The sequence below is a fragment of the Megascapheus bottae genome, chromosome 13, assembly GCF_031878675.1.
Source record: "Megascapheus bottae isolate mThoBot1 chromosome 13, mThoBot2.hap1, whole genome shotgun sequence".
Classification (NCBI taxonomy): Eukaryota; Metazoa; Chordata; class Mammalia; order Rodentia; family Geomyidae; genus Megascapheus; species Megascapheus bottae.
Window position 1 is genome coordinate 36,888,300 of NC_143521.1, and position 13,725 is coordinate 36,902,024.

Consider the following 13,725-nt stretch of genomic DNA (forward strand, 5'->3'; position numbering starts at 1 on the left):
AACAGGTTTTCTATGACATCAAGATTTCTTCTCCCTAACAGAGAGAGAGAGAGAGAGAGAGAGAGAGAGAGAGAGAGAGAGAGAGAGAGAGAGAGAGAAAGGAGGACGAGGAAAGGAGAAACACACACATAACTATCTCAATTTATGCCTAAGGTATATGATCAGTTAAAAAGGCTTAAAAGCTCGGGGAAATTGGATCAGGGAGAATCGTCACCCAACTTTCATTATTTCCAAGTAGTGTGATTGAATTAAAGGGCAGGGAGCTGGTTAGAAGGGAGGATCGGGGGCTCAATGCGTAATGGTGTGGTATTAAATTCTAATTAGAGATGCAGGAATCAATGATAGGGAGGTTGGACAGCTCAGTTCCCCAGTGCCAGCCCAATAGACGGATGAGTTATTGTCATGTAAAAAGCGCCAGCAATAAGACCAACCGCTTTGCTATTGTCCAAGTGGAAAGAGCCAAGTTTATTATGAGACTATATGCTCTAGAGACCTCAGACAAGGCATCTCATAGGAGGCTTTTTCATAAAACTAGGCTCTGCTGGTAGTAAGGAGGCCAGTTTGGAGGCAGGCGTTGAGCTGTGCACATCTCCCCACTCCAGCCACCTTCTCCATATCCATCTTTGATTTCATTTTTCCACTTGGCCGAGCCATCCAGAACCTTTTCAATGTATAAAATGGAATATTCTTACCTCAATTCCTCTGCCTACGAGTCCTGTATGGCTGGAATGGACACCTCGAGCCTGGCTTCAGCCTATGCTGACTTCAGTTCCTGCAGCCAGGCCAGTGGCTTCCAGTATAACCCGATCAGGACCACTTTTGGGGCCACGTCCGGCTGCCCGTCCCTCACGCCGGGGTCCTGCAGTCTGGGCACCCTCAGGGATCACCAGAGCAGTCCCTACGCCGCAGGTAAGGACCGCCAGCTCCCTCCGCGGAGGAAGCCGCCTTTGTGCTCCGTATATAGGAAGCCTTGATTGCATTTGAAAATGGAAATGTGTTTAGTATTTACCAAACGAAATTTGCTTACACAAATGAAAGAATTTATCACGTTAGAAGCGATTGCAGGGAGGGGTAATTCACTTACAGGGATACACTATCCTAAGTCACACCCGAACCGCCAACAAAATTATCTTAAGCTGCCAAAATGATAGGCATAATTTATTTACTTTGCGATGAGACGTAAAGCTTAGAAAATAATTAAATAACAAAGAGTAAAGCTCATTACTGGAAGTGTCTCTCCCGCTCTCTTTTTTAAGAATCGACAGCGGCTCACACCTCTTTGGCTGGTCATTTCTACGAGCGTTTATTGCATTTATTGTTATGGTTGTTTTTGCAGCACTTTTTTTCCTCACCCCCAATTTTGGGGGGCCGCGTCAACTTGTAAGAATGGAAAAGTTGCAATGCTGGGAGTGTTTGGTAACTTCTTCCCTGGTTCCTCGGAACGGCAGTTGATGTTTTGGGGACTCTTTTGCTGCTAAAAACAAAACAAAACAAAACTCTCTCCACCGAGTGTTTCTCCACGCACCCCCCAAGCGTTCGTGCCCGCACTGCCCTGCCAAAGCCCGAAGTTCGCGAGCCCGTTCCCGTCCTAATGAGTTCGCCCCGTTCTCCCCGCGGCTCCCGGGCCTCCTGATCTCGGTCCCTAAGGTTGAGCTGGGGCGGCCGGAGCGCGCCTGGCTGTTTTGCTCATTCCGTCTCCCGGTGTCACCTCTTAGTTCCTTACAAACTCTTCACCGACCACGGCGGCCTCAACGAGAAGCGCAAGCAGAGGCGCATCCGCACCACGTTCACCAGCGCGCAGCTGAAGGAGCTGGAGAGGGTCTTCGCCGAGACTCACTACCCTGACATCTACACCCGGGAGGAGCTGGCCCTGAAGATCGACCTCACCGAGGCCAGAGTGCAGGTACCGGCGCCCGCAGGGCCGGGGGGCCCAGGCAGGGGGGGGGGTGAAGGGTGAAATTCCGGGTCTGGAGGGAAGGGACCCGGCGGGAGGGCGCAGATCTCCAGCAGAGCAAAGGAAAGCTTAGGGCGCACGACCCTTGACCTGCGGGCAGACCTCCAGGGGTCTTGGGGTGTAGGATCGGAGGTGCTACGTGGAGGGGTCGGGGACTCTGTGCTTTGCCTCGGGGTGCCTAGCGACTCAAGGGCTTGTAACACAGCCTGGCTGCTTCTAGGTATGATGCAGCTTGCATCAGGTTGCAGAGGGGCCTCAGTCCGTGGAAGTCTGAAACCTCAGCTTTCGTTAAACCGTGAGGAAGGGAGGTGCGCGCTCCACCAGCCCCGGGGGACTCCACGGGCGGAGTGGAGGGGCGCCGAGCACCTGGCCAGCTCCTCCAGGCCGAGGCCAAAGGCAGGCGCCGAACTGCCTGCACTAAGCCTAGAGGCCTCCTCTTCCTCCGAACAACGGAAGAGTTTTAACTTTAGACCTCTGACCTTAGGGGTAGATGGTGAGCTTGAGGTTGTTCAGGAGGCCGACTGAGAAAACGCAGAACAAAATACAGTATTTTACGTAACAGAGTAGATCTGCTTCAAGACATATATATATATATATATATATATATGCATATATCTGATCTTTAGTCGTGCAAAGGAGTTGCCACTCGAGGCAGATTATGAAAACCACGCGTCCGAGCCGCCCGCTCAGCCGCACAGGCCTTCCGGGGACCGGCGGTCTCTGGGCCTCTGGAAAGTGTCGGTTCTTTGCCACGCTTCCCCCGCTGGGAAAGACGCGCTAGCCGCGGGGAAGGCGGGCTGGGTGGGCTGTGTGTTCGCTCTGGCACCTGTGGCACGAGCCGGTGGGGTGCGTGTGTGTGCGTGTGTGTGTGCATGTGTGTGTGTGTGCGTGTGTGTGTGTGTGTGCGTGCGTGCAATCGGCACTGGCAATCGGGCTTCACCGCCGCTTTCCCCGTTTCTCTCCTCTCCCTGGGCCGCGTCCCCGCCGCCGTCTCGGGCCAGGTGTGGTTCCAGAATCGCCGCGCCAAGTTTCGCAAGCAGGAGCGCGCTGCCGCCGCCGCCGCCGCCGCGGCCAAGAACGGCTCCTCGGGCAAGAAGTCCGACTCGTCCCGGGACGACGAGAGCAAAGACGCCAAGAGCACCGACCCGGACAGCACCGGGGGCCCGGGGCCCAACCCCAACCCCGCTCCCAGTTGCGGGGCGAGCGGCGGCGGCGGCGGCGGGCCCAGCCCGCCGGGAGCTCCGGGCGCGGCGGGGCCCGGGGGTCCGGGCGGCGAACCCGGCAAAGGCGGCGCAGCGGCGGCGGCGGCGGCGGCGGCAGCGGCGGCGGCGGCGGCGGCGGCGGCCGCGGCCGGAGGCCTCGCGGCGGCTGGGGGTCCCGGACAAGGCTGGGCTCCGGGCCCCGGCCCCATCACCTCCATCCCCGACTCTCTCGGGGGCCCTTTCGCCAGCGTCCTATCTTCGCTCCAAAGACCCAACGGTGCCAAAGCCGCCTTAGTGAAGAGCAGTATGTTCTGAACTGCGATCCGGCGGCGGCGGCGGCGGCGGGCGAGCCGGGGCCGGGCGGGGCGAGCCGGGGCCGGGCGGGCGGGCGGGCGAGTGGGTAGACCCAAGGCTATTGTCGTCGCTGCTGCTGTGGCTTTTACATCGAGGGCCGGAAAAGGATCGTGATACGAATAACCAGAACATGTCGTCGCCCCCATTGCAACCCCACTCCTACCCTTTTCTTCAACACTGTCCCCAAACAAAACAAAACAACAAACAAAAACAAACGAACAAACAAACACTTCCCTGGCTTCGAACCCGCCTCTGGCTCTGTGGCCAGGACTTCACCTGCTGACGCTGGCGTGGGGGGGGGAGGTGTGAGCAGCTCGGCCCGAACTCAGGGCCACTCTCAGGGGGAGACTGTGTCTGCCTGCCACGGGTGTGTGTCTGTCTCGAGGGGGCAGGCGGGGGAACGTGTGTCTGTGGCTCCAGCAGGTGACGGGCCACAACTAACTCAGTGACTTGCTTTACAAAGGAAAAAAAAAAGAAAAGAAAGGAAAAAAGACCTAAAAGTTAAAAAAAAATAGAAAGACAGCAACTATTAAAAAATAATGAAGAACAACGGTAAATCAAACAACAAAAAAAGAGAGCACGACAAAGTTAAAGGGGGGCCAGAGACAGAAAACTGCGCCTTGCGCCCCTGAAATTCGCACTCCTGGCAGCACGGACTTTCTTTTTGGGGCTCCTCTTCAGGGGAGATGGAGACGCCTTCCCCGGCCCCCGCCCCGCCCCGCTTGCGCCCCTGGGTTCTGGCTGCCGCAGCGACGTCTCCAAAGGGTCTCCGCGGTCCAAGTGACTTTCTTGTGCGCGCTTTGCTTGTGGCCACCTCGCCCGGACCACCTCCCGCCATTGAGCGCATCTGAATCCCACACCGTTGCTACCCCTATCCCCGAGAATCTTTGCAGCCTCTTGGCCCTGAAAGATGCCCTAAACATGAGATGCCTTTTCACCCACAAATTCTGCGAACCGTGTCTCATAGTTCTCAACGCTCCCCCCCTTTTTTTTTTCTTCCTCTCCCAGCCACCCTCACCGACATTTTCTTCTTCCACCAGCTTTTAATGAACTTTTTTGGTACTGCTTTGGATTGGAGTCAATTGCAGTCCACAAAGCTGGCTGCAGAGAAACCCACCCAGTAAGGGAACGGCACACACACACACACACACACACACACACACACACACACACACACATGTTTGCAGAAGTGTCTAGGTTTGCATTTCTGTTTGAGTGATCCGATGTGGACTCACCATAGGGCAGAAGGACTGTATATTGATGATTCCATTCTTTACGCAGTTTAGACATCTCTGTTGGGATTTTTTTTGTTGTTTTTATTTTAAAAGGCACAAACTATAGATATTAGTTGAATGTTGAGGCTTTAACTTTTTTGGTGTCTTTCTACAACTGTGTTCTGTGACTCAATTGTAGTGTGTTAATATCAGTACAGACCGTCTTCTCTATGTGAATGTATGTTTTCCTCTTCTTGTAGTCTCGATGGCGTGTCTTTATGGCGTAATAAGGTTCTCACGGGTTTGATTCCTTTGTGTTTAGAGACCACAGTTCAGACAATGGTATATATTTTGGTTATCAGGTGCATGTTTGTCTGATTTCTTTTTTCTCTTTTCTCGTTGGACTATGTTTGTGAACATAATCGTCCTAAATTATGTTTCAGATTTTCAGATTTATTTATACGTGTTATAATGAATGCTTCTATTTAAAAGGGAAATATTTCTACATGTGCATATAGTTTTCCAAGAGTGTACCATTAACTTGATTGTTGATAATAAAAGCAAAAAGCAAGTCTAAATAATTGACTCTCAGACTCAATTCTTCATTTGTTTTTGTTTGGTGTTTTCTTTTTCTTTTTTCTTTTTTTAATGTACTTTAAGATGCTACCAGAGAACAGAGGAAACTATACTAAGTAGCAAGAAATCAGCTGTTTCTGTTCACCCCAGGTGTGGCGCCTTTTAAGCTTAACCATTTAAAATAAGCCAAATATAAAATTAAGTGCTTGAGAGAGCAGAATAATTAGAGACTATAAGTAAATGGCAATGGTAGGTGTTTGTGTGAGGATTTGGTGCATAGGCGACTGAGGTCCTAAGGCGAGGTCCAGGTAGAGGTGATCTACCCTCTCTAAACCCTATAGAAGGCTGCCCCCAGGGATAGCTGAGGGTCCATGGGTGGACAGGTGATTCAGCAATTCTGCACAACAGGAGGACTGGGAGAAATAATACACACAACTGGAGTTTAAGCCACACAGAATATTAGATATGTTTCCATTCATGAACTCATCTACCTTTCCCAAACACAACCACAAAATAGGTACAGTTTCAATCCTCACGTGTGTGTGTGTGTGTGTGTGTGTGTGTGTGTGTGTGTGTATGACAGGCCAGTGGTTTGAACTCTTTTAGCATGGTACCTGCTAAAGGCTAGCATTCTACCACTTGAGCCACAACTCCACTTTCAGCTTTTCTTTTTTTGGTGTTTAATTGAGAATCTACTGACTTTCATGCCCAGATTGGCTTCAAATGGGGATTCTCACATCTCAGCCTCTTGAGTAGCTAGTATTACTTAAATCAGTGAGGAAGCTTGGTAGCAAGGAAGAGTTTAACCTGCTCAGGATCTCGCTCTCTTCACTGGTTCACCAGTGAGAGCCAGCCTTTTAATCCAGGGAGTCTGATGCTAGAACCCAAGGATACCAGTGGTTCCCAAAATGCAGGTATCAGTCAGACAGCAACAATGTCACCTAGGACACACAAAGTCTTAGATCCCATTGTAGATCTACTGAACCAGAAACTCTGGGGGCAGAGTCCCAGCCATGTGTGCTTAACAAACTTGCCTGAGGATAGCAAAACTCCAGTATTAATTCTATAAGAAACCCACAGGGAAAGTTCCAGAATTGGGCCTAGATTGGTTATCTGTAGTCATTTTTTTTTAAGAATAAAGGGGTCTTTCCGGTTGCTGCAACGAGCAATCCTACCTCTACTTGGGCTGTTTGCCTGCCCTGCCCCACCTTTTTTTTTTTTTTTAAACAGGAGCCTGTGGGAGCTTTTTCCCCTTCCCTTAGTATCTCTCTCATTGAACCTTTTCAATCAACACTTCAATCTTCTCATTTGAGGGATGGTAGCCACTTGACTCCTGAATATTAGCAGTTTACCTAGTTTGAATTAATAAAAGTATATTATAAGCATCTAAACATGGGCTTATATTTGATCAGGAAAGCTTATTCAGAAATCTCTAATCTTTGGGTCATTTCAGGCTCCTAATCAAATTTTTATAAGGCTTTGAAATAGTCATTCAAAAATTCCACCTCAAAATGCCCCACAGTAAACTCTCCCAAACAATGTTGTCTATAAGCCATGCCATTAATTATGCTGATCTAAAACACTAGTGATTGCCAGATTCCTCTGGCCTTAATCTTTGCTTGTAAATATAACTTAGAAGGTCAGGGAGAGGCAAAGAGAAGAACAGGAATTTATTAATAAAAAGAGCATTGGAAGTTCAGGTAATTCTGTCATAGACTTGGCTACAGGAAAAGTTGCCTTTCTTTAGGCATAGAGGTCTGTGAGCTGATGAAGTCAGTAGGACAGACATTTGGGGGAAGGCAAGATCAGCAGAGAGAGAGAAGACAAAAAGGAAAGCCAGGCACTAGTGTCTCATGCCTGTAATCCTGGCTTCTCAGAGGCTGAGATCTGAGGGTCACAGTTTGATGCCAGCTCAGGGCATCAGGAAAGTCCCTGAGATTCTTATTTTTGATTAACCACCAGAAAGCCAGAAGTGGTGCTGTGGCTCAAAGTAGTAGAGTGCAAGCCTTAAGCAATAAAGCTCAGGGACAGCACTCAGGCCCTGAGTTCAAGCCCCATGACTGACAAAAGAAAAAAGAAAAAAGGTGTAAAGAGGGTGAGGAGAAAAAGAGGAGGGAGAAGAAGGGGATGGAGGAAGAGGAGAAAGAAGTGTGTGGGTGTGTGTGGGGGGAAATCAACACTATTGGGAAGCTATAGCAAAGGCCTTAGAATGTCTCTCAATTGTGAACAAAATGAACAGGGCCCCCAAATTCTCTTTTCTTGTCTTTGGGCTTCTTTGAGTGTCTTGTCTTCAGGGAAACTTTAGGGGCTAGTAAGGGGCCATACTACTTAGTGATTTCCCGCCCCCTTCCATTTTCTAGACGTTAGTATTATAAACTTCTGAGGCACCTAGATTGAGTAGTTCAGATATTATTTTCTTTTTAATTTGAGTCACCTCTGCTTTTCCTACTGACCCAAGGAGCCAATTGTTTTGGAGGTAAGTTTATGATCAAATGCAAAACATTGTCCCTGTGATATGTTGGAACCAAGCGGGAGGACACTGTGTCTTTTGAATTGTGTCATTTCCTTGGAGCCCTGTACAGTGTGAACAAGCTCACTTTCACTTTTCTTCTCCTAAGGAATTTGCATTTTGGCTCATCAAGGCATCCTTTTTCCTGGCAACTCTGAGACCACATGTGACTTCACAAAAGCTGCACGAGCCCATGCCAGATGGCTGCCTGGCAGCCAAGTCTCTTTTCAAGAGGCCCAGCACAGAGAACCTGAGCAGTTTCAGAGGGGAACTGATAACCCAGCATTTAGTAAGCTGGCCATAACACATCCAGATGCAGCACTGTGGCCAACTCACGTCCTTAGGAAGGCAGTCTCTGGCTGGATGGAAAGATCTTCAGTTCAGGGAAGGGCTCTGTATGACCTTGGATGACAAAGAACTTAATTCCTGTGAGCCTGATTCATCAGCCACAAATGTCAATAATAATCCAGGTCATGGGTTGGGGGGATTAAAGAAAACATGCAATACATACCTGATATGTTTTCAGTAAGTGTAAGATACCATGCCAATGTTGTTCATGTGGATGATAAAGAAGCTCTTTTTTTTTTGTAGCTCAAGCCTCAGAAGATGAAAGATCCCAGCATTCTCTTTCTTTCTCTGTGTGTATCACTGTTTGTCTCTCTCTGTTGTTGTCTCTGTAGGCCTCTGGCTTCTAAGGCAGACATTCTACCACTTGAGTTACACATCTAGCTTCTTTTTTCATCAATTTTTTTTAAAGGTCAGATCTGACTTTATGTTTGGACAAGCATGGGCTACCATCTTTCCACTTGTAGTTTTCCAAAAGGGGGGAGGGTGAAGGTTCACATTACCACATGCAGCCGTTGGTTGCGGTGGAATCTATCAAGATTCTGTGCCCCAAATGGCCTTAAACCTGAATCCCTGAATCTCTACCTCCCAAGAAGCTAAAATTACAGGCATGAGCCACCGTACCCAGTTAGTTATGTCCCTTAAGTCAGTGGCCCAGGTACACAGTGCATGAGTGAGTAGGCAAAGGTTAGGATTAGGGAATGTTGCTGAAAGTGGATAGCAGCAGGCTAAAATCAGCTACGGACTAATAAGCCAGACCTACTAACATCAATTGAATGTGTACTATATATCCGGCAGATCCGATATTCAGTAAAAAGAAAGTACCTTTTCTTACTAAGCCCAACTAGAGCAGTGAGGGGTCATGCAGCACAGTATTATTGAAGCATGAATCCAGCTCCAGCAGCTTCTCTACAGACCCAGGACCTTTCACCACTCTTTAGAGTCTCCAGACTTTATCTTAGCTACCATCCAAGTTTACACATTCTCAGGCACAGGGAGAGATTTCAGAAGACTAGTGAATGTTAGAAAGGGCAATAGGAGGACGAAGAATGACATGAGAATTCATCACAAAATCTGAAGCCTGGAAAGGTGCAGGCTGTATGCTTCCCAGAAGAGGGAGAGCTGTTGTGGGAGGCAACATACAGCTCACAAGGTCTTAGTGGTAAATAACAAGACAAAGAGTAGCCAGGGATGTGGTACATGATAAGGAAAAGAATAGTTACATTTATGAAGTGCAGAACATGGGTTGACAGAAATGGATGTCAGCCTCTAGGCTTGTTTATTACCACCATGACAGATACAGACACAAAGGACCAACACCCACCGGAAACCTTTGTTTTCCAGCCTTGATTTCAGGATATGTAATGACCTGAATTCTCCATCCAGCAGTGTTTCCAGATGGGAAAGTGAGTTCAAGCCCCACTAATAACAAAAACAAAAACAGCGTAGCTTAGCTGCTACTCTCTTTTATTTTGTCTGAACCTAAAGCTATTTGGTTTGTTAAAACATCCCATAACCAAGTGATAGAGCCATGTTGTTGTTTTAGCCATGTGTTTGATGTCAACGTCCTTCCTGTGGGGAAAGTCAGATGTCAAGGGAAAACCAAGCCCTCTTACCTGGACCTAACTTCATTAGAGACCCAAGTGAATGATCGTTGATTTTTCACAGATTTAAATGGTGATTTCCAGAACAGAAAGAGCCCAGGTATAAAACTTAATTTCTTGAAGGTTCAGGAGCAACCCTATCTTGGTCAGAAGTGGACTACAAACCTGCTTTGTGCTTCTTGGAGTACTTGCTTTGGGTTCGCTATTCTGTTCTTTTTGCTTTTGATACGGTCCTTCAGGACTCCGGGGCAGCTATGATTAGCCTCATTTTACAAGCCATTTGCTTGAGATCTGAAGCTGGCAAATGGCAAAACAGAGTCTCATATCCCTGTCCCTTTGGGCCCAAAGCTCTAGCCTATTCTCAGGGGCTCCAGCATCTAGAGGGGTTACTGCCATAGCCTAGAACTAAGCTCTTCCCTGGCTTTCTTGCTCATGTCCAGGCGAAGGGTAACATTAGCAGAGAGAGAATGAAATTGTTCTGGCATGGCATAGAGGTGATGACTGAACAATGTTGTCAATATACTAAATCCCCTTGAATTATGCACTCATAAAGGATAGATTTTTAGAACATACAAATAGTTTCTCAGTTAAAAAATAGAAGCCAATTGCAGTGGCACATACCTGTGATCACAGCTACTTAGAAAGCAGAGGTTAGTCCCATAAAGTTAACGAGACTGTCTTTAAAAAATGTAAACAAAAGTGTTGGGGATTTTGTAAGGAAATTGGAAAAATTATATTCAGCAAAGCAAGCCAGGCCAAAGGAAATGTAGGTCCCATAGTTTCCCTCATTTGCAATAATTAGAATATGTCTATGATATTCTTAGTAGGGATTATACTAGCCCAATCGCTAAATACATAGGATCATATACAATGAAGCATATCAAAATGAACCCTAAGAATTGGAAAAAAGAAGTTCTTACTAAGTTCTGTGTGCTGTTATCTCTATTTTTGTTTTAGAAATGTTTAATGAACCATTTGTCTAGTATAGAAGCTCATCTGATCCCTGGAAGGGAAAGGGAATGGCAGAAACAGCAGGACAAAGCATGAACAATACAAAATGACACTCAGTAGACAAGAGGCTGGAAATGATCTTTACAGCTTGTGGGGAGAGGAGTGATGAGGGGAATGCAGAAAATTAGGGAGAGGTAACAGTATTCAAAAAAGCATAGGGAGTGATCTAATACTAGCCTAACATGCCTATGCTTTCAGGCTCAATTCCCAGTACCAAGAAGAGAGGAAAGGAGGGAAGGGGATGAGGAGGGGAGAGAAGAGGAGGAGAAGGGGAATGGGAAGGTGGAGAGGGGAGGAAAATGGGAGGGAAATGGGAGGGAAGAGGAGGGGAATGGGAGAAGAGAGAAACGAGAACTCATTGCCTCTTTGGTTTCTCTATAACGTCATTGGCTTCCACCAGATACAATTCATATATATTTATCTTAAGTCACATTCTCATAAATTAATGATAGAAGGTAGTGAAAAAAAGCTTTTTTCAACTAGTTATCTGTTTTTTGAGGCTAAGGGAGTGTGTGTTATGCAACATGGATTTAAAATAAAGTGGTAGACAATTTATAAACTCTGTAACTTTTTCCAAACTTATCATTGGAAGCCTGGTAGCAACTAAAGTGTTTACATATTTATTGGAGCAGATGCTGGAAGAGCCATCAATGAAAACTTCCCAGAGCCATCTTGTTTTGGAGAGAAGGAAAAGAAACAAAACTCAAAGAGCATTTGAAAATATCCCAGAATACTTGTCTGTTTATACTGGGATTTTTTTTGCAACTTAATTAAAACAAACACAGGTCATTTTTTAAAAAAGAAAATCATCAGCTTTTTTTTTAGCACATATTTATTAGCAGAAGCCAGAGTATCCCACCTAAAGAAATGATTTGCTCTTTGATGTATGAAACCCCCTCAGCCATGAATTATATATCAAGCAGTTGATTTTCTAGCCATCAAAACACGTGGGTGTTTTTGTTTACCCAGGATTCTACTGTGTAGAAGATTTCTTCACAGGAGAGAGATGCATCTAGATGCTAGTCCTATAGTTGTTTGCTCTTTGATGTCCTGCAGTACAGTACTGTTAGGGCTAGAATTGTACAAAACCAAATTCCATGCCTTTCACACTTACCTGCAGCAGGGGAGGCTGCAACAACTAATAAAAATAACTGAATAATTCATTGACTTCAAAGTTTAAAAAATTGCATTAGTAATACATACCCAGAGTAGAAAATCCAAATGAGTGAATAGGTTATTTATTGTGCAAAGTATTTATCTTCCTCTTATAAGATCTCTGTTTTACAAAAGAAACCAGTGTTAGGAGCCTTTGTTTCCTTCTGAAAAGTTCTTACCCTTTCTCTATTGATATGTGCATATATATAGGGTGCAAAGATAGTGTGATAGTTAGAGATGGGGCTATGGGTGAAGCTAAGGCTAAATACTTGTTGAGCGAGCCCTAATTCATGAGATGGAGGCTTTATAAGCAGAGGAGTTGGGACCTGAGATAACTGGCCTTGTCTCATTGTGTAGTGCCCTGTGCCACCTCAGTACTCTGCAGAGTCTCTACCAGCAAGAAAGACCTCATTAGGACCCTCCCTCCCTCCCTCCCTCCCTCCCTCCCTCCCTCCCTCCCTCCCTCCCTCCCTCCCTTCCTTCCTTCCTTCCTTCCTTCCTTCCTTCCTTCCTTCCTACCATGCAGGTCATGCAGGTCCTGGGGCTTGAACTCAGGGCCTAAGTACTAGCCCTGAGCTTTATTAGCCCAAGATTAGTGCACTACCACTTGAGCTACAGCTCCACTTCCACATTTTTGGTGGCCAATTGGAGATAAGAGGCTTATAGCCTGAGCTGGCTCTGAACTACGATCCTCAGATAGTTGTAATCTAGATGTGAGCCACTGGCACTTGATAAAACCTTTAGTTTCTTTGTGTTACTACCCCCATGGTATTCAGTTATATCTACAGGAAATGCACACACACACACACACACACACACACACACACACACACACAAATGTTCTTGCACTGTATGTGTTTTGCACTGTATGTATGTATGTATGTATGTATTTTTTTTTACCTTTTCTATTGCGATGAAGTCTTATGATCATTTTGCCCTTGCTAACTTTGAACCATGATTCTCCCAACCTCAGCCTCCTGAATAGTTAGAATTACAGATGGGAGTCGCTGGTGTTCAGCCACTTTTGTTGTGGTTTATTTTGAAACAGAATCTCACTACATAATCTGGGCTAGTCTCAAACTTTTGATCTTCTTGCTTCAAACTTCTCTACTACTTGAACAACAGTGCAATTTCTGACTTTTTCTATTTATATGGTACTAAGGAATCAACCCTAGGGCTTCCTGCATGCTAGGCAAGCACTCTACTAGGGCACTCTACCATTAAGTCCCAGTGCTCAAATTATAGGCATGAGCCATGGTTTCCAGTTAGCATTGTCTTCTGATTCTAGTTAGTCTCTCTTTAGTACTTTTTTGATAATATTTTTTATTAGTACTTTTTTGGGGAGGGGCAGATTGGTTGCCTATTGAACTACAGGCCATAGTTCGTAGCTTCCTCAAACTTAGACATGGCCTCATGCCTAAGTTTTAGGCAATGGGATGTGAGTAGAAACAATGCATTCCATTGCCAGGACAGGCCCTGTATAGAAAGCTGCTTACTTATCCTGAATTTCTTTTGACTTCTGCTTTGGGCTATAATATAAGCATGGGTGTTGCGCTTTCTATAGCAGTACCAATGGGGTGTGGGTACACTGCAAGGGAGGCTGACAAGACAATAGAAGATGCCTCTGAGTAGAACCATTCTATCTACCAATTTTGGTAGGAAGATACAAAAATGATTGGCCACTGTTTGGTCTGTGTTGGACAATTGATGCTGCTGTTTTGAATATACGAGATGTCCTGGAAGAGTTGACATTTGAGTTAAATGCTCAATAGGATTCGCCAGATGAACTGGAATGTGAGAA

The 13,725-nt window shown here is 46.3% G+C and overlaps 1 protein-coding gene across 1 annotated transcript; it reads left to right on the forward strand.

The window, feature by feature from the left end:
• The first annotated feature begins 627 nt into the window (after positions 1-627).
• Positions 628-3,471, forward strand: Phox2b (paired like homeobox 2B). The gene is made up of 3 exons (XM_090344083.1): positions 628-909; positions 1,716-1,903; positions 2,956-3,471. Exons 1-3 carry the CDS (start codon positions 669-671, stop codon positions 3,469-3,471), a joined length of 945 nt encoding a protein of 314 aa, XP_090200209.1. The 5' UTR covers positions 628-668.
• Positions 3,472-13,725: the final 10,254 nt, after the last annotated feature.